The 22,509-nt window shown below is 37.4% G+C and overlaps 1 protein-coding gene across 3 annotated transcripts; it reads left to right on the top strand.

Moving 5' to 3' along the window:
• The first annotated feature begins 761 nt into the window (after positions 1–761).
• cacnb4b (calcium channel, voltage-dependent, beta 4b subunit) lies at positions 762–22,496 on the top strand. 3 transcript variants are annotated; one of them, XM_060868619.1, is made up of 14 exons: positions 762–1,098; positions 3,736–3,819; positions 11,214–11,345; positions 11,569–11,691; positions 12,430–12,557; positions 13,564–13,613; positions 13,865–13,884; positions 15,292–15,372; positions 17,396–17,454; positions 17,566–17,675; positions 18,502–18,653; positions 18,822–18,917; positions 19,676–19,861; positions 20,992–22,496. In XM_060868619.1, the coding sequence occupies exons 1-14, from the start codon at positions 982–984 to the stop codon at positions 21,262–21,264; spliced, it is 1,611 nt and encodes a 536-aa protein (XP_060724602.1). In that variant the 5' UTR covers positions 762–981; the 3' UTR covers positions 21,265–22,496. The 3 variants fall into 3 exon arrangements, with proteins under 3 accessions (XP_060724602.1, XP_060724603.1, XP_060724604.1); XM_060868620.1 differs by having other exon boundaries at positions 762–1,044; XM_060868621.1 differs by lacking the exons at positions 762–1,098; positions 3,736–3,819 and adding an exon at positions 5,622–6,170.
• Positions 22,497–22,509: the final 13 nt, after the last annotated feature.

A 22,509-nucleotide genomic window follows, 5' to 3' on the forward strand; every position in this document is an offset into this window, starting at 1 on the left:
GCCTTGTGTGTGTGGAGTTTGCATGTTCTCCCCGTGCCTCGGGGGTTTCCTCTGGGTACTCCGGTTTCCTCCCCCGGTCCAAAGATTGGCATCTCTGGAAAAATTGTCCGTAGTGTGTGATTGCGTGAGTGAATGTGTGTGTGCCCTGCGATGGGTTGGCACTCCGTCCAGCACAGGCACATGCACAGGCTCCCTGTAACCCGAGGTAGTTCGGATAAGCGGTAGAAGATGAATGAATGAATGAATGAATATATTCCACTCACTTAGGTGTTGTACTGTAGATGTGCGGAGTAGGGCGCCCTCTGCTGGATCAAACATGCTCAACATGTTCCATCTACACTATTTGAAATTATTCTGGACAAATCCTCCCAAAAGCCAAAACCATTAAGAAATTATATTTCTTAGGACATAGAGCAAGGATGCAAAGGAACAGAAGGCCATCATGTAAGCTGGGGATAAGAGAGAAAATGGGAAAAAAAAAAAAAAAAAAACAGAAGAGAAAATAGAATTTGTGCCAAGAGAGTTTAAATCTCAACATTGTCAAACTGATATAATGTACTTGGAAAGAAGGAAAACATCGTGAGAATGATAAAGAGATAGAAAATTGGGGGAAAAAACAACGGCAGAGGTGACATGAATGGGGGGAGGGAATTTTATCTGATCTCTAAGGCATGTTGCTAGTTTACTTTATTCTGACGTACTGAACCCAGACTAGGCGAAAGCGCGCGCACCGCTTACACTGTCACGCGCACGACCTCACACAGACCTGTCTGTCACTCAGCAGTGTTGAGCGGCCGCGCGCGAGGCAGCAGCAGGAGTAGCGGCAGTAACAGCAGCACCAGGAGTAACATCAGTAGCTTTTACTGGGAAAGTGCAAGCGCAAACCGGGAGAAACTGGAGCAGACCGCCAGAAACCCTCCTAACCTGCCGTGGGGCGCAGCGGCCGCGCAGCCGCCCGTGTGGACTGATGTGCTGGCGGAAATGTCACGGCACATCTACATCCGCAACAAGATCGGCGAGGGCATCCAGGCGCCCATATTCCAGGTGAAGCCCGGGAACGCACTGCACGCGCCTCCTGTTCTCAAGCTCAAAAGTGCAGTTGAGTCGATTTTACTTATGATCCGGTTTATTGCATTCATACAGTCTAGTTGTTAATCTAGCTTTTCTTTTAAACAGATGAATGCATTCACTTTGCTGTCAGGCTTTTTCTCACTTTATACTGCAAACACTTAACAGTTGTTAATATAAGTTGCTTTTATTCTACAATTCTGTATGTTACATTTATTCGATTATACCATCAGTGTTGAGAGTCAACTTTTCATTTGCAGCCACCTGAACACACAAAGACACACACTTGCAAACAGTGGTGTGTTTGTGTCATCAAAACTGTAGGTGTTTATTTATCCAACACTGAGTGATTTTTTTTTGTGCAACGCATTTTTATAAAGGAATCTTTGTGTCTTTGTGCAGTCTTCACTTTAGCTATAGACTGAGATGGCACATGATTACTGACCACAGGAGGAACATCCTATTTGGTGGTGTTATTGAAACGAGCACAGTGACCCACTTTGACTTGGCCCTGTTTAACAAAACTCAGAGAAAAATGATCAGCTGCTGTCTCGGCTCACGTTCCCTGGTGACTCCAGAAAATAGATCAAATGAAGACTTCCTAATTAACCTAACCCACAGAGGAAGCTATTCATGGCCACGTTGCTTTAGCTGGAGGGTCAGAGTGGCAAAGATTTTGTTGTGTAAAGTTAAACAGGAAATGTGTCTAATATTCAGTGACAAATGTTGCCAACTGATATGTGGATGCGTTTCTATAAAATCATATATCATGCAAGGTAATGGCTTGTTTTGTGTTTCTTGTTCTGTTTATCTTGTTTTATGACTTGAATAGGTCAAGAGATCTTCAGAGATTGGTTTGTTTTGTTTGTTTCTTTGTTTTTAGTTTTGTTTGTTTGTTTATTTTTTGTCTGTTTTTTTAATGAATGTCACCGATTGGGTGTAAAATTATTCTGGAGGTCCAAAATGGCTGGACTTGTGTAAGGTTTTGCTCAGGATTATCGATGACTAAATAAATAAAACATCAGCTTCATTACAGATTGCGTACATGTGTAACTGCATGCAATTTAAGGTACAATTTACAGTATGGGCGTAAATTTAAGGACATCTGGGAGGTATATACGTCTTTAACCTGCACTTGCATTAGCCGAAATATACATTAATGCAACACTACAAAGCAAACATTTCACATCAGAAAATCTACATTTGTTTTGCACAAGAAGAAACAAAACTATTTCTTATTTAATTCGGTATTAATTCAGGTAAAAGTGCATAATTATTCAGTAAAGTGTACATGCCAGAAGTATTCGAAAAAGACATCTGCCTCAAATCACTGATTTTAGTAACTCGGTTAAATTAGAGACTCTTTCATCAAGTAAATTGGCAAACATTATCTAAGGCTAAAAACAACATCTGTATTTATAATCTCTAACATATCCAGCTAATATTATGAAAATAGAAACTAGCTGGATGCTAATAGCTAGCTAGCTAGCATTCTAGAGATTGAAAATGATCTAAAGCTGACTAACAAGAGTTTTATTCTCAAGCTTTCAAATGCCTAGCTAGCATGATAACTCAAACAAATACGCAGTAAATGAATGTCAATAATAGTTACAATACAAACTGCACTGATTAATGTGAAGTGTACATAGCAGCAGATTAAATACAGAGATGAGTAGTACATCTCATTTATTAGATTTGATAGGTGTCTGACGCTAAAAATCCATCGTATTGCTTTACAAAAATACGGTTTTAGAGAAAAGTCGTGAGTAGAAAGTAAATATTTTCTTTTGAAATGTTTAAAGTCAAAAGTATTAGCTGAAATAAAAATTCAACTTTGTTACTTCCTAGCTCTGCCATAATTTAATGCCTTCATGATACTGGATGAGTAGAAGAAGCACGGAGAGCTTGTCATGATAGACTGGAGTATCTGATAACTATCAATAACCTAAAAATGAAGCGATAGAAAGTAGAGCATTTGCTCCCCCTACCACACCCCCCAGACTGGAAGACTGAGTTTAATCACCAGATCCCAGAATTAGCACACTGCCACTGCTGGGCTCTTGGCCATGCTCAGCTCTAAGCTTGGATTGTATGTACCCTTGCTTGTAAGCTCCTCTGGATAAAAATGTGGACCAAGTCAAGAACTTTAAATCTGAGCATGATTTACATTGGCTGCAGATGGCACAAGTGGGTAAAAAGGGAAAGAAACCAGAAAAAGTGACAAAGGGCAGGGAGAGTGTGATTCGGTCTCTGTTATAACAGCTCTCTTTTCTCTGTGTTTTCATTTAAAAATATCTAGTGTGTTATGGATGTAGCCTGCTGAGTGTAACAGATATACTGACTCTGACACATATATCACATGTTGAGTGCTTGTTTTAGGTAATTGTTGCATTTTTACTATATTGCTGTTTACATAAAAACCTTTGAAAATTGTAAAAATGTTGGAAGAACAGCCATCTATGCATTAGAGTACTTTTTATTTAGGTATCATCATTATTAATAAACTACAGTGATGTGTTTTCAATGCATTCTTACTTTGCATCACTTTTCTGAATATGTAAACCACCTTTTTTAATATTTTACTCTATTCCTAGTTCATTCTTTGTAGATCTAGAAATAAAGTTCAGTTGTTCAATCATGCTGTGATGCTCTTCACTGCCCTCGCAGGTCAACAGAGGAACGTACTCGAGGCGGAGCCGTCTTAAACGCTCCGATGGCAGCACCACCTCCACCAGCTTCATCCTCAGACAGGTGAACTCCTCTCATTTCTCCATCAGCAAGCAGTATGCATAAAAAATGTATAGGTTGATTGTGGATACTGGATTCTAAGAACAAAGCTTTGATGCTTTTCTAATAATTTATAAGTTCTGTTATCAGAATCAGATTAAAAAATATGTTTAATTGCCAGCATAGTACAGAAATATCAACATACCTCCAGTGCATCTCATACAAACAACTTCCAATTGTTCTATATGCATGAAATCTAAAAATAATTCCAATACCCAGATGTTAAAAACAACAAACTTTACTGCAAGTAAAAGTACAGTTACTCATCAAAAGCAATTCTCTAGTAAATGCTTATTACCAAATCAAGTTAAAGTATAAAGATATTTATAAAAGTATAACATTTATGGGTAACACTTTACATTAATGGTCCTAATATGAACTAATGATGAGTTAAGGCTTGTACTTATCACTAAATAATGACCAGCTAACCTTAACCACGCCATGAGTCTTATGAATAACGACCACCTTAAGTACATGTAGGGGCTGAACTAAATCAAACTTTCTCTATAAGAGAGAAAATAATTTAGCAAATTTGGCTAAAAAGTACCAGCCCATATGGAGAGCAAATCTAGAGGGTCTTACTGAAGGTCTGGAAAAAAAAATCAGCCCCAGCATCACTTCATAGTACCAATCTGTGTATTGTTTGGTGGTGCTGTTGGACTTGGTACCACAAATGTCCAAAATAATCCATGTGATATTTGCCATTAATGTGGGTGCATAAAGGTGGAACCTTCAGACTGATGTCTTTTTAAATTTAAATGTTGCCCTGTCGATTTATTCCAGACACAACTGACACTGCATCATTTTTATAAAGATTCTCAATCAGAGTAAACTGAAAAATTGACCAGTAGATGGCTAACGGTCCTCTTATATTTGAACTCTCTGTAGTGTCTATGAATTTATTATGAAGTTTCTTTCACGTGCTTTTAATATCTAAATTAATTGTAGAGGGAGATTTTTTGTTTGTTTTCCTAGCTGTAGCATCATGTTATTCAGAATGCCTTGCTTTTTCCTTCAGAAGGCTCTCTGGTCTTCATAATGGTTTATCCTTTTTAATAAAGGTGAAAACCAGGTCTCAAATCAAGAGCAGACTTTCAGAGCAATTAATTGTTTATGCTAATATGTTTGATCATCGAACAATGGGTGCGTTTAAAGGAAAGTTGACGTGTTTGTAGTTGTTAAATGCATCTAGGTAGGTAAATTTTAGTTAATTAAAGTCAAGCCCAAATGTCTTCTGTGCGTATGTATTGTCCATATTTATGTATATACCTAGGGTTTATGTATGTATATGTATATTTGGGTACTTCTGTATTCAAATAAATGCTTTATTATATAGAAATTAATTTAATGATGTCTTCTACCTTCTTATTTATTTATTTATTTGTTTAGTTATTTATTTATTTATTTATTTATTTACTTACTTATTTATTTACTTATTTATTTATTAAATCTAATTATAAAACAATCTTTTCTATCAGTGATAGCCCAGGTTGTGTTGTGAGATTTAATCTGAGGTCAGTGCAGTGTGTAACAGAGCAGACAACACAGCTCAAATGAGGCTTATTACTGTACATTGAAACCACATCAGAGAATATCTACCGCTCCACAGCCAAGGAGAATATGCGTCATCACCTGCTTGGCCAATCAGGATTGAGCTAACCAAGTGTGTCATCATTCTCAGATTGAGGAAGGTTTCTCTCTCTCTCTCTCTCTCTCTCTCTCTCTCTCTCTCTCTCTCTCTCTCGTTTCTCTCTTTCTCTATTTGTCCCCCTCTCTCTGTCTATCTGTCTTTCTGTGGTGTGAGGAGCCATACACGAGTGTATGTGCCTGTATGCATGTGTGTACTGAGGGATAATGAAATGCAAGCATTGTGCAGCCTCCAGGGAGCTTCTCCCAGCCTGAGGATGTGAGAGAATCGGAGGCTGAAAGAGGGATCTTCTTCGAGCTGCAGGCCAAGCTTTCTGTACAGGCCTGCCTTCTTTCCCTCTCTCTGTTTCTCTCTATCTCTGTCTGTCTCTCTCTATATCTATCTCTACCTTTCTCTCTTTCTCCATTCCATTTTTTGATAGGCATCTCTTGGTTTTTTTCCCCCTCATTATTCTTGTAGTAAGCGAGGGGATCGTCATCCCCCTCATCAACCCTTTTTTTTTGTGGTGGTGGTGTTGGTGGCTCCCTCCTCCTCCCCCACCTCTCCATCTCCACCTCCTCCCCTTTCTGTCTTTTTTTTCCTTCTGTTCTTGAAGAGGATCTCTCTGGAATAGCAAACCTCCATGTATGACAATTTGTACCTGCATGGATTTGAAGACTCGGAGGCGGTAAGTGTAAGAATTTCTGTTTCCCTTTTATTCTGTTTTCATGACTGGGATTTTTTATTTAGTTACAGTTTATGTGTATATTCTGACTGCTGCTGCTGCTGCCGCTCTTGTATGTGTGCGACAAGCACTGGCTCAGCTGTGCTGCACACACAGGCCCTCGGAGAATCACTGTATCGCGATATTCAGAGATGCAGCCAGCCGATTACTGGGTTGTACATGTTTAGTGGTGCCTGGTTCATTTGTATGTGTGTGTATGTTTGTGTGTCTACCTGTCTACCTATCTATCTATCTATCTATCTATCTATCTATCTATCTATTTATATATATATATATATATATATATATATATATATATATATATATATATATATATATATATATATATATCAGCAACATACATTTAAATTCAACTCCAGTTTTATTTTTTAGTTTATTGAAAAACAGAAACACTGCCTATTTCTCAATAGTGCAATGATTTGCATCATACTTATTTTTAATCCAGAGCATGCCTTATATATCATGACAGAAGCTCTGTGTATGAGAAAGCTGCATTCACCGTGGCTGTGTTAAAGGGCCAGCATCCTGTTCCCGGGCTTGACTGGCCAGGTGATGATGTGTAGAGTGAAATGAGTCACATGGTTTACGTGGCCTGCTTGAACATCTGCTATAGAGCAAGCAGACAGAAAAAGCTAAAATGTGTGTCACACGAGCCCTACGTGAGTTCCTGCTTGCGTGTCATGTGGTGTGATGTAACATTCCTTACGTGTTGTCACGATGAAAGATATTTTGGACAATGGTGCACGAAGGTTCTGTGTTTGTATAGAAAATGTGTCCAAATTCATATCCAAATAATTGTGGGTGTGGATTCACATGTATATAAGGTGTTTATGGTAGAAGACCAGAATGGCAGTGATGTACTGTGATATTCAAGTTGTAAGTTATTACTTATCACTTATGACAAAGCAGATATCTGCATTATTACAAAATATGAATTAATTTTCTAAAGGTTAAACACTATAGAGTTTATTACAGGAATAATCTACTGTGTCTCTAGAAGGATTTTTAACTTGTTTTCCTCTTGTGACGAAAGTCTAAGAGCAGTTAATGGAGCAGCAGTAGTTCAGTGGTTAGGGTTCAGAGATAATGGATTTAAGGATGTGGATTTAAGACCCAAGACTATCAGAGAATTTCAGTCACATAACAGCTTGGACCGTATATTATTTTAATAAATTAACTTTCAATAAAAGTAAAAGAAAAGTATAAATGCTGTTTGTGTGCCAGTAAACATTTATGCCATTATTAGTGGTGGACAAACCATACATTTTTAGATAGTCCAGGCAAAAAAACCTGCTAGCTGGCTTGCTAATTTAAGGCATTAATACGGACTAACAAGGGAAACAAAAAAATATTTTTTTTAAATAGCCTGAAAATTAAATATACTTGTTCTGAGAACCTATGCTCATGATTTGTCCATAGTTTTTTTTTTATTTTATCATTTTGTCAAAGGTATTCATACATTTAAATCTAAATCTGTATATAACAGTTTTAGAGATGGGTTTATTTTTCAAATGAAAGAATCTGTGTTATGTATTACAAGAAATTGCCTGTTTTTTCTTTTAATTTATATTCTTTATCCTCCTAAATGGGGTAAATTTGGAACCCAATTTGAAAAGAAAATCCTCTTTTATTGCATTCTACACAGAACCTTTAAAGGTTTCCCAAGATAGACCAGTCAAAGACATCTGTAGAGTGCTAGATTAAACCTTTTTTCCAAGAGCAAAGCTAGGAATTGTTTTATTTTCCTTCTTAATGAGCCATGGAAAAGCAGAAATAAAAGGAATTACTTGACAGAATTGCTCATGTTGACAAGTTTCTTACCTAGACAAGAGTAGATTTGGGAAGACAAATTATTTTATTTTTTTTCATTAGCGTAACAGTTTTGAATTTGAACTATGCAGTCATTGTGGGTTATAGCTATAGTTGAGTCTAAAAACTTAATAGTGAAATCATTATTCAAACCTCAGATGTAAACAAAGGCATGTGTCAGATATATGAGATAGAACCTCAATTTGTGTTGGGCCATTTCTACTCTAGAGCACACAATTAATCATAGTGATTGCCGTATGAGAGTCTAATGTTAATTTTCATTAACTTTCCAGAAATAAAACATCTTCAGGCATAGTGTTATATCTTAAAACGTCTTTAAATGATTTTGTCTGTGTCCATAGCAATGGGTTATTTGGAAAGAGGTTTCAGATTAATGCTAGTAAATCAGACAAAATAACCTTTGGGAGATGAGTAAAATTGTAGATATTTAGTACTTTGTTATGGTTCTAGCAAGGGGTTCTCCACTGATTTGAGATGACAGAACATGTGTAGCATACTTACACATCATTTTTAATGTGCTACAAACAAATCACAATAAAGTGATAGAAACTCACAGAGGAGTTTATTTGGGAAGGTTTGTCCGAATGAGGGGGCACTGACCACACCATAGGGCATAACTAAGTATTTGTAATGACCTGAAGCTGTTACAAGAATATTATATCCAATTATTACTCTCTCTACACAAGTGTTGTGCAGATTACATTTAATGAACAAGCCTGCTACACACACTTAAAGATAAAGAATATCTGTATTTTGTCATTAAACTCATAAATGATACAGGATCTGATTCCGCTATTCTTGGGTTAAGTTTGAGGGATGAATGTAGCCCAGAGCCTTTTTTATATAATGTCATATTCTCCTTTACATGACAGATTATATTAAGTATATATATTTCATGACAATGAAAGCTCCGGCTTGGTTCTTCTAGGATGAAGCTCCTTTCTTGATTTTTCTTTGAGACAGAGAAGCTGAGCAATGAGTAATGGGTATATGAAGTGACTTAGTGAAAAGGAAGGAGAAGGACTTTGTGTGGAGAAACCCTATGTACATAATATAAAATGATTTTTATAATAATATGTATAATAAATGTACCAGATTCCAGGGAACACCAAAACAAACTAACTAGTAAAGTGGTAAAGAGTTCAAACATTTATGCAGGTGATTTGTAGCACAGAAGGAGAACTGAAAGAATAGTGATAAGAACACTTAAACACGTACTATCAGGGATAACCGAGGTAACAGTTAAGCGAGTCTGTGAGCTTTTATTTGTGAAATAGGGAAGTGAACAAAAAGTCAGTGGTTGTACTAGAGCTCACAAAAGTGAGACCTCTTTTGGCACGGAGGGGTAATGCCCTGATTTGGTGTTTTTATATTATATTACAGTTAATGTAAGTTTTAAATAATCTGATTTTCTGTGTTTTATTTTCAACTTCATGGAAATGTGTTCAATTACTGTCTGTGGTAGCTACATACGCTAGATATGCAGTAGACAGAGATTAGATGGTTTTATTATTTCCCTACCTTTCATACTCTTATTCTAACCCATACTCTTATTCTAGCCCATTTTTTAAAGAGGATACATGTCTTCCATAAAACCTTGGTTAAAACCTTTGTGTCTTCCATATCTACAGTAATGTAGTTACATACTGTATGTACACATTGTCTAATTGCTCTTAAAATGACATTATTAAATAAGAGATTTGCAATGTTTTCAGCATAACAAAGTCAGAGAAGTGTAAATATAATGTACTTTACATGTGGGAGGCACAAGAACAGTATTATAAATTGTATTTTAAGTCTGTAAAATGCATCAACTGACCCCAAGATGTCATTTTGCAGCAAAAACAGCGTTATCTCATCGAAATCAAGGATGAAGGACGTTCATTTGAATCCCAGTTTTTTGCCAGAATCATCACTTCTGGGGGTGAAAGATAAGCATGCATGTGCAGTTCTCATTTCCTGAATCAGGCATTTAGTGATTGGACTTGCCGTACTCAATTGGGTCCCTGCTGAAATAAGCCTGAGCTGAGCGCCTGCTGCTGCAATGGAGGAAAAAGTGCTTTGACGTGGCTGGTGTATTGGAATGTATGGGGATTTTTTTAGCCTACCGCATGGTTTTCGTTTAGGTGATATTGACCCAACTGCTCAATTCTCTGACTTGAGCTAATGTCTTTTCCAGTTGGATTTGCACAACAAAACTCCTTTACTCAGAGTTCATATTAATCCACAACTTGTGAGCTTGCTTCGAGCATCTCCTTCGTTATCTTAATGAGCCCGAATGATCAAGATACAGTTGATGGACTTTGTTTTTTGGAGGTTTGATTGAGATCTATTCTAGCTGCATCTTTCCTTCTCGGATCATTTCGATGGAGCTTTCTCAAGACCTGATGGAGATCCCAGATGAAAACGTACATATTTTGTACTGTGAGGTCTTTCATGGTCCTGAGAAGGTACTGCATGTGTTGGCTTAGACAATAGTAGGCTTGTGGAGATTCCATGCAGAAATAATATAATGTTATTACATATAGCACTACCTAATTAATGCACTGGATCTCTGCACTCAAGACTTTGTTATGTGAACGAGAGTTAATGAAGTCAACTTAAAATGTCCTCTTAATAAAAGAGAGCTAAGAATACTAGAGAAATAAAGTATATCTGTATATGAATATGAGTCATCATTTTCTTTGCTTTTTTTTAACAGGATTGAAAGGTTGGGGGTGGAAAAACATATGAAGTGGCATAATAGAAGGCATTTATTTGTATATATGATGACATTTGTAATGCTTTCTGTGGTTAAACAGCAAGGCGGAAGATAGTAAAATGAGTCATTCTTTAGTTTGGGGAAAATACATATATAATATTCTCAGCTTATAGGTATTTTGCTCATTCCACTTTAAGGACTTTGAGGATCTTAAGTTTTGGAGTAGTCCACTTCAGACATTGCGATTATTATGACAAGTAGTCTGAAGGAAACAATTTTACTTTGCACTACCTTTTTTGAAGTAATGCTGGTTTACTACAATACACTGTATCAATTCTCTAGAAAAAAAGACAGATTCCAGAATTTTTTTTTTTTGTTGTTGTTTTTTTTTTTTCAGTACTTAGTACATGTTTGTGTAAGTATGTGATGTAGTGCACTGTTGTCGTTCTTTCCAGGGCTCAGCTGATTCCTACACTAGCAGGCCGTCCGATTCGGATGTGTCATTGGAGGAGGAGAGGCAGGATGTGGGGAGTCAGGGCCGGCAAGAACGAGAGCAACAGGCTGCCATACAGTTGGAGAGGGCAAAGGTCACTCTGCGCTATACAATATTACTTTACTTTAGCATAAACTACTTTGTATATACACGTGGTCAATGTTGTCTTGTGTCCTGCAATACCTAGATGTAGTGCTGTAGCTGACATATTGTTAACATAAATGTGTTTATGATTATGGTTGTTCAAATATACACGCCTTCTTTTATTATCTGACTGCTGTCGTTAATGTATCTGGGATGCATCTGTGATGTTACAGGCCAAAGCGGTGGCCTTCGCCGTGAAGACTAATGTCAGTTATTGTGGAGCACTAGACGAAGATGTGCCCGTGCCAGGAACAGCCATTTCATTTGATGCTAAGGACTTCCTGCATATCAAAGAGGTACGATGACCTCAATAGTCACAATAAAGATTGCAACCAATAGAAATCCTTTAGAGAGAGAGACTGTCTCAATCATTGTCTATGCTACAGATGGGTCAGTTATATACACTGAATAATATCAGCTTGATAGGAACGTTCTGTTTATTTTTCTTACAACCACTGGTGATGCTGTTGCACTTGGTTTCACAACATTCCATAGGTTTGAGTCCTATTCTATCATTGAAAAACTAGGTGGCTTAGACATGCTAGCTTGTTTCCCCAACTGCCCCTGCCTGTAAAAAGCTGCATCTGTGGTGGCTGGTGAATGTTTTTGAATGTAACCAAAGATCTGTACATTAAAAAAATAATGTAAAAAAAAAAATTAATAAAATAAGATAAAATTGTACATTGAAACATAATCAGGTATTAGTGGAGCTACCAGTTGGCCCCCAATTATCAGGAGATTGAGAGTTTGAATTGCAACAATGTGATGATGATGTTTAAGAGAACAATTTTCCGTGTTCTTTGAGTGGCAGAAAAATGACAGATGACCAAAAAAAAGAGAGAATGAAAGAAAAAGAAAAGGATATCGAAAGATATTTAAAAGATATTTGATCATGAGTCTCCTTTTTTAGTCTTTTATTCTAACCAACCTCAGATATTCAGTAATAGTTAATGTATTCAATTTACAATTAACAATAATAAAATGCTCACCCCAACACATACCTTTCTTTGTTCCTTTATTTCACAAAACTCTAGAAGTTCAATAATGACTGGTGGATCGGGCGGCTGGTGAAAGAGGGCTGTGAGATCGGCTTCATCCCCAGCCCTCTGAAGCTGGAAAACATCCGAGCCCAGCTGGAGCAGAAGAAGAGCCGTGTTCAAGGGTAAGTGCTGGGAGGGCATTAGATACTTAGGTTAGAGCATTTGGTTTTCCAATAAACTGTCTGGATTTTTGTGCAGAAATTAAAATATATATATATGGTAATTACATTGTTACTGATTTTTTTTCTACAATGTGCTTTACTAATTGTCATTAAGCTGCAAATTAAAACATTTTTGTACATTTAGGAAAACATTTTCATGTTTTTTTTGTTTTGAACTGACAAAAGTGTTTGGTTCGGTTTCCGAAAGGATTTTCTTAACTTAACTTCATTCTGTTCCCAGAAAATCAAATGCTCTACATAGATTATAGAAATATCTAGAATATATAGGTAGAAATATCGTGCTTACATAGACAATATGAAATGTCTTACTCCGAAGATGGCTTTTACTCTGCAGAAGAATAATTTTGACTCATGCGATATAAATAATGTTTTCAATTATAAACATTGTCATATCTCACTGATTTTGTCTGTCAGGTTTAAGCTATTCATTACCATGTTTGGCAAATCAATTTTGATTCAGATCACTTGAAAATTTCCACACTATCTCTGTCACATTTGTTTCAAATCTGTTTGTTTTGTCTCAAATATGTCTCAAATAATCTCTTAATGCATTTCATAAACATACAGAATTCTAATCTTCGTCCCAGTATAAAGTAACATACCATATAATACCTACAAATAATTTCTTACAACAGTTCACGAATAATATCTTTAGAGTAGTTTGTGCAAGATTAGTTTTATTGTTGTTGTTTTATGTATAATTTGATTATTCATTTTGAGACATTTAATTAAACACAGTTTTATAATATTATAATATGATAAGTACTGAGCTTTATAGCTGTAATAGTAATAATATATATTATTGTATTATATAATATAATATATAATGATATATTAATATATTAGGCTATAGATATAGTTTATATAGAGTAGCCCATTGTTGTGTATAAAGTGGGACCCTAATACTGTGCTCTCTGTGTCTCTGTTTGTTCGCTCATCTCTTTAGTAAGTCCAGCGGAAGTTCCTCCTCCAGTTTGGGGGATGTGATGTCATCAGGTGAGCCTGTGGTCTGGGGGGGAAAGGGCTTTGAAAGATGTGTAGGGGGGTCACAGGAATCACCACGAAAAAAACATCAGTGGGTGATTTTACTTCATCACTGTCCTGCGTAAGGCTAAAGAAAGAACAAGCAGCTTCTTGTGAACATTGGGCAGCGAATAATAATGTTCTGACCGGGCGCATTAATTTTAGACATTTTTTGGAGAATAAAAACAAGTATTCTGAATTTCTGTTTTTTTTTTTTATTGCAGGCAAGCAGAAACAAAAAGTGGTAAGTGTACAACACGGGCACTGACATCTTAAGCTGCACTGATCATTCAAAGCTCAAATTTAAGCTTAAAAGCTGATATTCAAATTCACTCTGTTAATTAGTTAATTAGATTTTTATCCCATAAACTAATTGCATTGTTTCAGCAGCCTAGGACGGAGCAATAAATATAATGAACTACAGCAAAAGAAGAATTTAGCAAACAATAAATTTAAAAAAAATAAAAAACATTGACCGAATAGTAGGGGACACTATGTAAGAGTATTTAATTAAGTACATGAAGGTACAACTGCTTTACTGTTCCTGTTCCTAAGGATTCTAGCATAACAGTGTGTGCTGTTCTAGAAAAATAATCAATAATAATAATGTGGTATGATGTGAAATAAAGCAAAGTTACAATTCCTCTTCTAAATTGAATATTTTTATTGACACCAGGTCCTAAAGTGTCCTAAAGTCAGAAACACTTGTGTTACGTTCACACATACAACTCGCAGTGACAAAGCTATCAGAGATCATTCATGTTCAATGACAGCTTTTGTCTGTCGCTTACATGAGTGACAACAAACTTTGGTGACTTTCAGTATGGTGTAGCAGCTACCAGTGAGAGTGAAGACGGTAAAGTGCACATGATCCTTGACAGAGCACACACTACTTCTCCTTTATCTTGTATGATATTAATCTTATACACTTATACACATTTTTATATACAAACACTGAATCTCCCTCTAGAATGTTTCATGATAGCATCAATAAAATGGATTTGTTGTCAAGTGAAATGCTGGTTGTGGCACCCAATGAGAAACATTATTACCATGACAACCGACAATAATTCAATGTATGTGTGAACGTAGCTTAATTATTTACGTATTAAAGAACGGCAAATTCTTCTTCTTATGATTTTATAGTTACATCTAATCTTGCAGAACGTCCACACGTTCCTGTTATAATAACACTATACCTCCTTCCTTCCCATTCTCACCTTTTTCTTACTAATGAAATTAATAAGAAACAAATAGACAGCTTGTCATGTTACAGAGAAAACACAAATCCCTCTGCATGAAGACTTTCCTGTGTTAGAAAACATAAAGCTTACAGCTTTACCCCTGGTGGTTACAAAACACTGACACTGGAGACTTCTTCCAAAAATAAAGATCTTTTTACATAAAACATAGCCATATCATCGATAACAGGTGTTTTTATTTGTTTATGTGAAGCCTCCATGAATATAAATGAGCGCCATAATATAAACTTTGCAGCTATGACTATTATTAGAGCTGCTGTTACAGGAACTGAATCAATACATCCTGACCAATCAGAATTGAGAAATCAAGAGGCATTGTGGTATAAGATCACAATAATGATTACTGACACATCGACCTGAAAGTAAAGTCATATCTATTGCTCTTTCAGACTGAGCATGTTCCTCCCTATGATGTGGTGCCCTCAATGAGGCCTGTGGTTCTGGTTGGCCCGTCCCTGAAAGGATATGAGGTACGCATTTTAAAAATTCATTGGTCTAATCACACTGAGGGTCACTTAGTGGTTAGCATGTTTGTCTCACACTGCTGGGGTTGAGTGGTTTGCTTCCTGCCTCCACTTTCAGTGTGCACAGTTTGAATGTTCCCACCATGCTTTGGGTAGTGTGTGAGTATTATGCTGCAGTGTGTCAGTATGTGTATATGTGTCATGAACACGGGATAAAACAGACCCAAATGCACAAGGCAACGCGGCACAGTTAAATAGACAAAGGTAATCAATGGGAAACAGGTGTGTGGCGGGGCAGATACGTGATGAGGAACATAAACAAATGCACGTGGCCAAAGTCCGGACTGAGTCCTGACAATATGATGGTTTTCGTGTTCCCTGCCCCTGGGATGAGCTCTAGGTTCCCCCTAGACCCAACCCTGTGTAGGATAACTCAGTTAGAAAATGGATGGATAGATGGATTATCGTGGAAAAACAACCAAGTTAGACAAAGTGTGATCCCACAAAGTTAACACCCAATACAGTCATCTTATTTACTCACTCTCTCTCTCACTAATTCATTTTCTACCGCTTATCTGAACTACCTCGGGTCACGGGGAGCCTGTGCCTATCTCAGGCGTCATTGGGCATCAAGGCAGGATACACCCTGGATGGAGTGCCAACCCATCGCAGGGCACACACACACTCTCATTCACTCACGCAATCACACACTACGGACAATTTTCCAGAGATGCCAATCAACCTACCATGCATGTCTTTGGACCGGGGGAGGAAACCAGAGTACTCGGAGGAAACCCCCAAGGCACAGGGAGAACATGCAAACTCCACACACACAAGGCGGAGGCAGGAATCGAACCCCCGACCCTGGAGGTGTGAGGCGAACGTGCTAACCACTAAGCCACCGTGCCCCCCAATGTAACATAGTATACCACTGAGAATTCGTTTTCAATTAAAAACAAAGAAAAGATTAAAACACAATTTAATTCTTAAGTCTTCATAGTACATAAAGCTAAAAAAAAGTTTCTAAAAAAATCTACTTGTAAAAGTTATCATTTGAAAACACATTTAGCTGCATTTAAGAGTATATCGATCGAGATGGATAGAAATAGATATAGATCATTTAAAATGATGAAAACAAAAAAGATGAGCTTTTGTAATCGACACAGTGTGTGTGTGTGTGTGTGTGTGTCTGTCTGTCTGTGTCTGTCTGTCTGCCCCACTTTTTTGCTGAAAAGCACATTTGGGATAAATATATGGATGCGACACAAACTGAATTTAGAAATAGACCTTGTGTGTTGGCTGCTCGGACATTTTTAGGATTTTCGTCCAATGTGTTGTTTGTGTATGCGTGTCTGTGTTTTGTAAGCTGCAGAAATAGCTAAATCTGGACTCCCCTCTCAGTCTACTTGCGTGGACAAAACAAAAAAGCACGCTCCTCCTCCTCCGCTGCTCAGTTGCCATGGCAACAACCTTCCAGGATCCAAGAGACGTCAGTGGTTGGAAAGTAGAGCAAGGTTTGAAATTAGAAAATGAGGGTAAGACAGAGAGAGACAGAGAGAGAGAGAGAGAGAGAGAGAGAGAGAGAGAGAGAGAGAGAGAGAGAAGAAAAAAGCACTGGTTAATTTTCATCAGAAACACAAATGATCAAAAAAAATTTTAAATATGAAATGAAATATTTGAATGTACAATTGATAAGGTAACTGATTTAGACTGATCCACGACAGTCTAAACACGATCCACGACAGTAACTGAAAATAAATAAGTAATTGAAATGATACAAACACGATCACACAGACCTAAAGACACAAACTAATCTTAAAAACACAAAAAAGCTCATGGACCGAGGAGAATGATCCACTTCTAAAAAAAGAACAACACTGCAAAAGAGAACACAGTTTTACATACGACAACATTACATTCTCAGAGGGCATGAGCTTAGAGCAATATGTTTAAATGTTATCTTTGTATATTTGGGTTCATCTCTTACATATATATTGTGTACTGTATGTGTGTGTGCATATGTGTGTAGGTGACTGATATGATGCAGAAGGCTCTCTTTGACTTCCTGAAGCACAGGTTTGATGGCAGGTGAGCAGAGAAGCTAGAATAAATGTGTAATGATTTTTACTATGTACAAATCATACACAAAATAATATATGAGACAAAACCTAAATGCGTATATTTGTTTGTTCTGTTTAGGATATCCATTACCCGTGTGACTGCTGACATCTCCCTGGCTAAGAGATCTGTGCTGAACAACCCGAGTAAGAGAGCCATCATCGAGCGTTCCAACACTAGATCCAGTCTCGGTAAGACACTTAAACACAAAGTCTGATCTTTTGTGTTTACATTTCAGGCATCTGATCTAATTCTGTAATCTGAAAAATCCGAACAAAAAATTGAAACATTTGACAATCATTTATTTTAGCTCATATTTTATCACTATAGAATTTTTTTTATCAAACTATTTAATTTGCAAATATTTAAGTGCAAAACTGTTCATGGTAATTGCAGTCCAAATTCATTTTTAAGGTTTCTACTGTATGTGGTAGCATCCACAGTAACCTCATGTATCTATAGGCTGTTCATGCCCATGCCTTTTTTCCATCAAACTCTGCCCCATATGCAAACATCCAATTAGCTCTTTAATTCTTTCTGAATACAAGTGTGTACAATGTCTGTGTAACTCCTCCCTGAATTACGACCCCATACATATACAGTATGTTGGATTACCTTGACGAACGGACATGATACTTAATTATAGTTTGTTGGGACGGTTTTGAGTGCCAGATCTGCCCTTAGACTATGTGAGTTTCAAGAAAAAAACTTTTGCTTGTTTCTGTGTGTCTAATGTGTCCATATTATTGACACTGTTAATGACATATGCAATTATGTACTACAGATGTGATAGATAGTCTGTCTTATACACTGTGTATTACATTATTTGCATCATTTTGTCACTTCATGTCATTGAAATCCAATGTGGAGGAGTTTCCATAGTGTGCCATTCTAGTCATAAGATTTTACATCACGTCATGTGATTTAGTGACACATTTCTAATTTGTATTCGGATTTGTGCATTGTGTCAGCAATCCATTCCAAATCTTTAATTCTCTCCCTCATGTTCGTGTGTAGCTGAAGTGCAGAGTGAGATTGAGCGTATCTTCGAGTTGGCACGCTCCCTGCAGCTGGTAGTGCTGGACGCAGACACTATCAACCACCCGGCTCAGCTGATGAAGACATCACTAGCTCCCATTATCGTTCATGTCAAAGTGTCCTCACCGAAGGTACTCAAACTTGTAGGCTTTCTGTAAACATTTGTATGTATAGATTCAGTTATCAAGTCATTGTACTGTGTTAGCAATAATATAAAATCCAGGAATAACTGATTGGGGAAGCTATTTTTAAAGCACAGATATGAACGAGTGTGTGATGGTCTTTTTTTGGCTCTGCAGGTCCTCCAAAGACTGATTAAGTCCAGAGGAAAATCTCAGAGTAAACATCTCAATGTGCAGCTGGTAGCAGCCGATAAACTAGCGCAGTGTCCACCGGTAAGTCATTTCTGTTTCTCTCTCTCTCTTACTTACTCACAGAGTTAAAAAGACTATATTTCCATATTTCGGTAATGAACAAGCATAAATGGTTGCATAAAAAACCTTATAGAAATAAAATGAGAGTACAAAACTCCTACTATTCAACCTTAAGCCATCTCTTAACCATCCAGCGTATTTTAAGGAATGTCAAAATAACAAATAGTTTGAAATAAACACTGTATGTATAAATATTTATCTACCCTGTTAATACCTGACATGACCAAGTGTATTAAGGCGGCTTATATTCCACAATAGACTGACCCGTGACTGATGAACCACTTTAAAAGTCATGAGACAAGTTCTTTTATTAGGACAAACCTTATTGAAGACATTATGAAAGAAAGCTTTCACAATTTTAAATCACAACTAAAATAAAAGAATCTTTTTTAGAACTGTACAGAATTCAACATATGGCAAAAAACTTAAATACAAAACAAACAAACAGTCATTACCATTTAATTCCGACTTGGTGTGTTACAAGGAAGCAAATACAAGCTTAATTTTTAACAATAAATATTCCAGTTTTCTCTGAAGTGGATAGGAAAAGTACCAGAACCCTAAGTTCCACTGGTTCCACAGTAGATAAATGCATTTATGACGGTATTACAGTGTATAGTGTAACTTTTGTCACTAATTCAGTGCAGGCCGTTACATTCAAACAAACTGAATGAACATCTTACCACTCTGATGTTTCTCATGCAATACCTCAATTACAGGAGATGTTTGACATCATTCTGGATGAGAATCAGTTGGAGGATGCGTGTGAGCACTTGGCCGAGTATCTGGAGGCGTACTGGAAGGCCACACACACCTCTAGCAGCACTCCACTCAACCCGCTGCTGGGACGAAACCTCGGCCCCTCTGCCCTCGCGCCGTACCCCTCTACCATCTCTGGCCTGCAGGTCAGAATCACACACAGACACACATACACACACTGCAGTTTCTCCTGTTTTCCCTCTGTTCTTAGTTTTGTGTCATTTTTAATATATGTGTTTCACCTTATGGTTGAAATAACGTATAACAGTTTGTTCCGGTCTACTAATTTTATTGGTCAAATGTTGTTCCAACAGCTCCTATACAGTATATTTCCTGTAACAGCACCCGTAACATCACATTTCACTGTATGTATCACTCCGCTCGTCTGTTTCAACGATGTAAATTTCACTTCCTAGTTACTACAAGGCTGTTAGTGACATCATCAAGCAGACACAAAAAACTATACTTGTCAGGAATGTGACTTTTGGTGTAAAAAAAAAAATGATCAGGTGTAAGGAAGAAGGATGTAGAGCTGATGTGCTTTAAGGTGAATGTAGATTCCTTGGGAGCAAAATATAAAAAGAGCACTTGGCCATATTGTGTCTGAAATGTTGCTTTAAGTATATTGATTTCTAGTTTAAGGAACTGTTATATCAAAGCAATGTCACGCTCACAATGTCACACTCACAGTGCTGCAGTTATTAGTGAATATCAACATGTACGCTGTAGGCAATTCAGTGTATTCAGGTACTTATTACACGGTGATGTTGAATGCTTGATTCTGAAAAGTCGGGTTTATATAACTGTAGCTTGGGCCATAGTTTGACTACAACATAGGATATTTAAAAAAATACTTTTGTGAATGCTCCACAACATAAAATGTAAATATAAATGGATAAAACTTATGTCTTCTTGTTCTTTCATTTTAAAAAACTGCTGTTGCTGGAAAACTGGAAAATAATCAACTGCATCACACAGTGATTTATTCCTTAAAATATTTTAGCTTTGTTTTAGAAATATTTTTCATAATTCATATATTTTAGGTAATGGGCATTTTTTAACCTGAACTGTTTATAAGATTGTATACCGTGACTCACAGGCCTGATCGTTTTATTGATATAAATATTAAATCACTACCTCACTAAAATGACATAAGGATTGATTGTATGTGTGAAGTTGAAAGAATTGTACATTTCCTAACAGAAATGTGTGGAGTTCTTGTGTATTGTCTTGAATACTGGTAGTAAGTCTTGATCGAGTTTCCTCTGTATCTCAGAACCAGCAAGGCCAAAGGACGCGGCATGCCAACCACACAGGAGACCACTCCACAGCCAACGAGCGGCGCAACCTGATGACCCCAGATGAAAACTACCACAACGAGCGCCCTCATAAGGCCCGGGGAAACCGCAGCTCATCGGGTTCGCAGCAGGGCCGAGAGCACCATCACTACATGGACGAGCAGCAGGACCCTTACCAGGACAGCTACAAACCACACCGCAACCGCAGCTCACCGGGCAGCTATAGCCAGGACTCTCACCACCGGCTCTGAGCATCCCCTGCGCTTGAGTTCATTGTCATATAATATTGAGTTTCTTTGGTTTGCACTGAGATTTATTTTTGGTGGACATCATAAATTCCTCCTAAATCCATCTCTGACTTGCATCTCCATCTGCACGAATGACATGCTGAGATAAATGTGGATCGTCCAGACTTCCAGCACTCCACCATCCACGCGTTCTCTTGTTACTTTGTTTATACGTGTGTTCTGTTACTGTTACTAACGGCAAGATTTTCCCAGCCAAAAAAAAAAAAAAATCAAGATATTTAAAAATATATCAAGTGATAGCCATGACAGAGACCGGAGAGTAAAGAAAAGCCCACAGAACAGATCTACACTGTGTGCTTAATGCATGCTTCCATCAGTGCTGGATGTTGCTGAGACGCATTGGCTCGTCAGTCGGTACAGTCAGGTGTAATATTGATGATATACCAACCCACTGCCAATGATATTTTGTTATAATTACAGAGTGTGAAGAGAATTCTGCAAGACCAGGATCTTAGAGTCTTCCATAGCCTCTGGATCTAGTTATGACAAGAGTGATTTTTTTATACAGCCGAATAAAAGATGATATACGTTTTGCGCCTTTAAGACATTTTAATTTAGTACGAGAGAGTAACTTCTGTGAAAGTGCTGCCTCGTAGCTTCCAAGGTCTTGATGGCCCTCTCAGCATAGACCATTGTTTGCTAGGTAGATTAGCCGCTTAACCAAGAGATTGCACAACATATTTGCTGGTAAACCGTAGTGTTGCTCTGTGCTAGTTTACAATACATGTAGGTGACATTGCTCTTTAGATTTCAATCATTTTTCTTTAGATATTAAGCATGAGCTGACCCCCTGGAATAGACCTACATTAGCAGGATATGTCTCATCATAGGTGCTAAGTGTCAGGTAGAAAAAAAAAGATGATACTTCCTCATCATCATGTGGGCACCACAGACTCGGTCTCCTGACAGAAGTTGTGGTATGATATGCTTCATCAAATTCTCAGGCTCTTCAGGATCATATCACCATTATGTGCACTTGATCTTTGGAAGACAGACCGGATTTACATCTTGGATATTATTAGTTAAAGTTCTCTCTTCTACTTGAACGCGCCATGATGGTAAGGCTGATCTAACCCATGGATAATAAGCATGCATGTCAAGGAACTTGGAACGTACGAGAGCCTGGATTTTCTCTCATTACTTTATGCTAGTTTGTGCATTTCAAAAAAAAAATTTTAAAAGAAGAAG

Source organism: Tachysurus vachellii, chromosome 4, assembly GCF_030014155.1.
Source record: "Tachysurus vachellii isolate PV-2020 chromosome 4, HZAU_Pvac_v1, whole genome shotgun sequence".
NCBI classification, from domain to species: domain Eukaryota; kingdom Metazoa; phylum Chordata; class Actinopteri; order Siluriformes; family Bagridae; genus Tachysurus; species Tachysurus vachellii.

What these genes read in the sequence shown, in the direction of transcription:
- cacnb4b (XM_060868619.1), top strand. Translation starts at nt 982, where the DNA reads ATGTCACGGCACATCTACATCCGCAACAAGATCGGCGAGGGCATCCAG. An exon ending in AAGAAGAGCCGTGTTCAAGG is followed by an intron (nt 12,558 to 13,563) that starts GTAAGTGCTGGG and finishes TCATCTCTTTAG; the next exon opens with TAAGTCCAGCGGAAGTTCCT. An exon ending in GGGGGATGTGATGTCATCAG is followed by an intron (nt 13,614 to 13,864) that starts GTGAGCCTGTGG and finishes TTTTTATTGCAG; the next exon opens with GCAAGCAGAAACAAAAAGTG.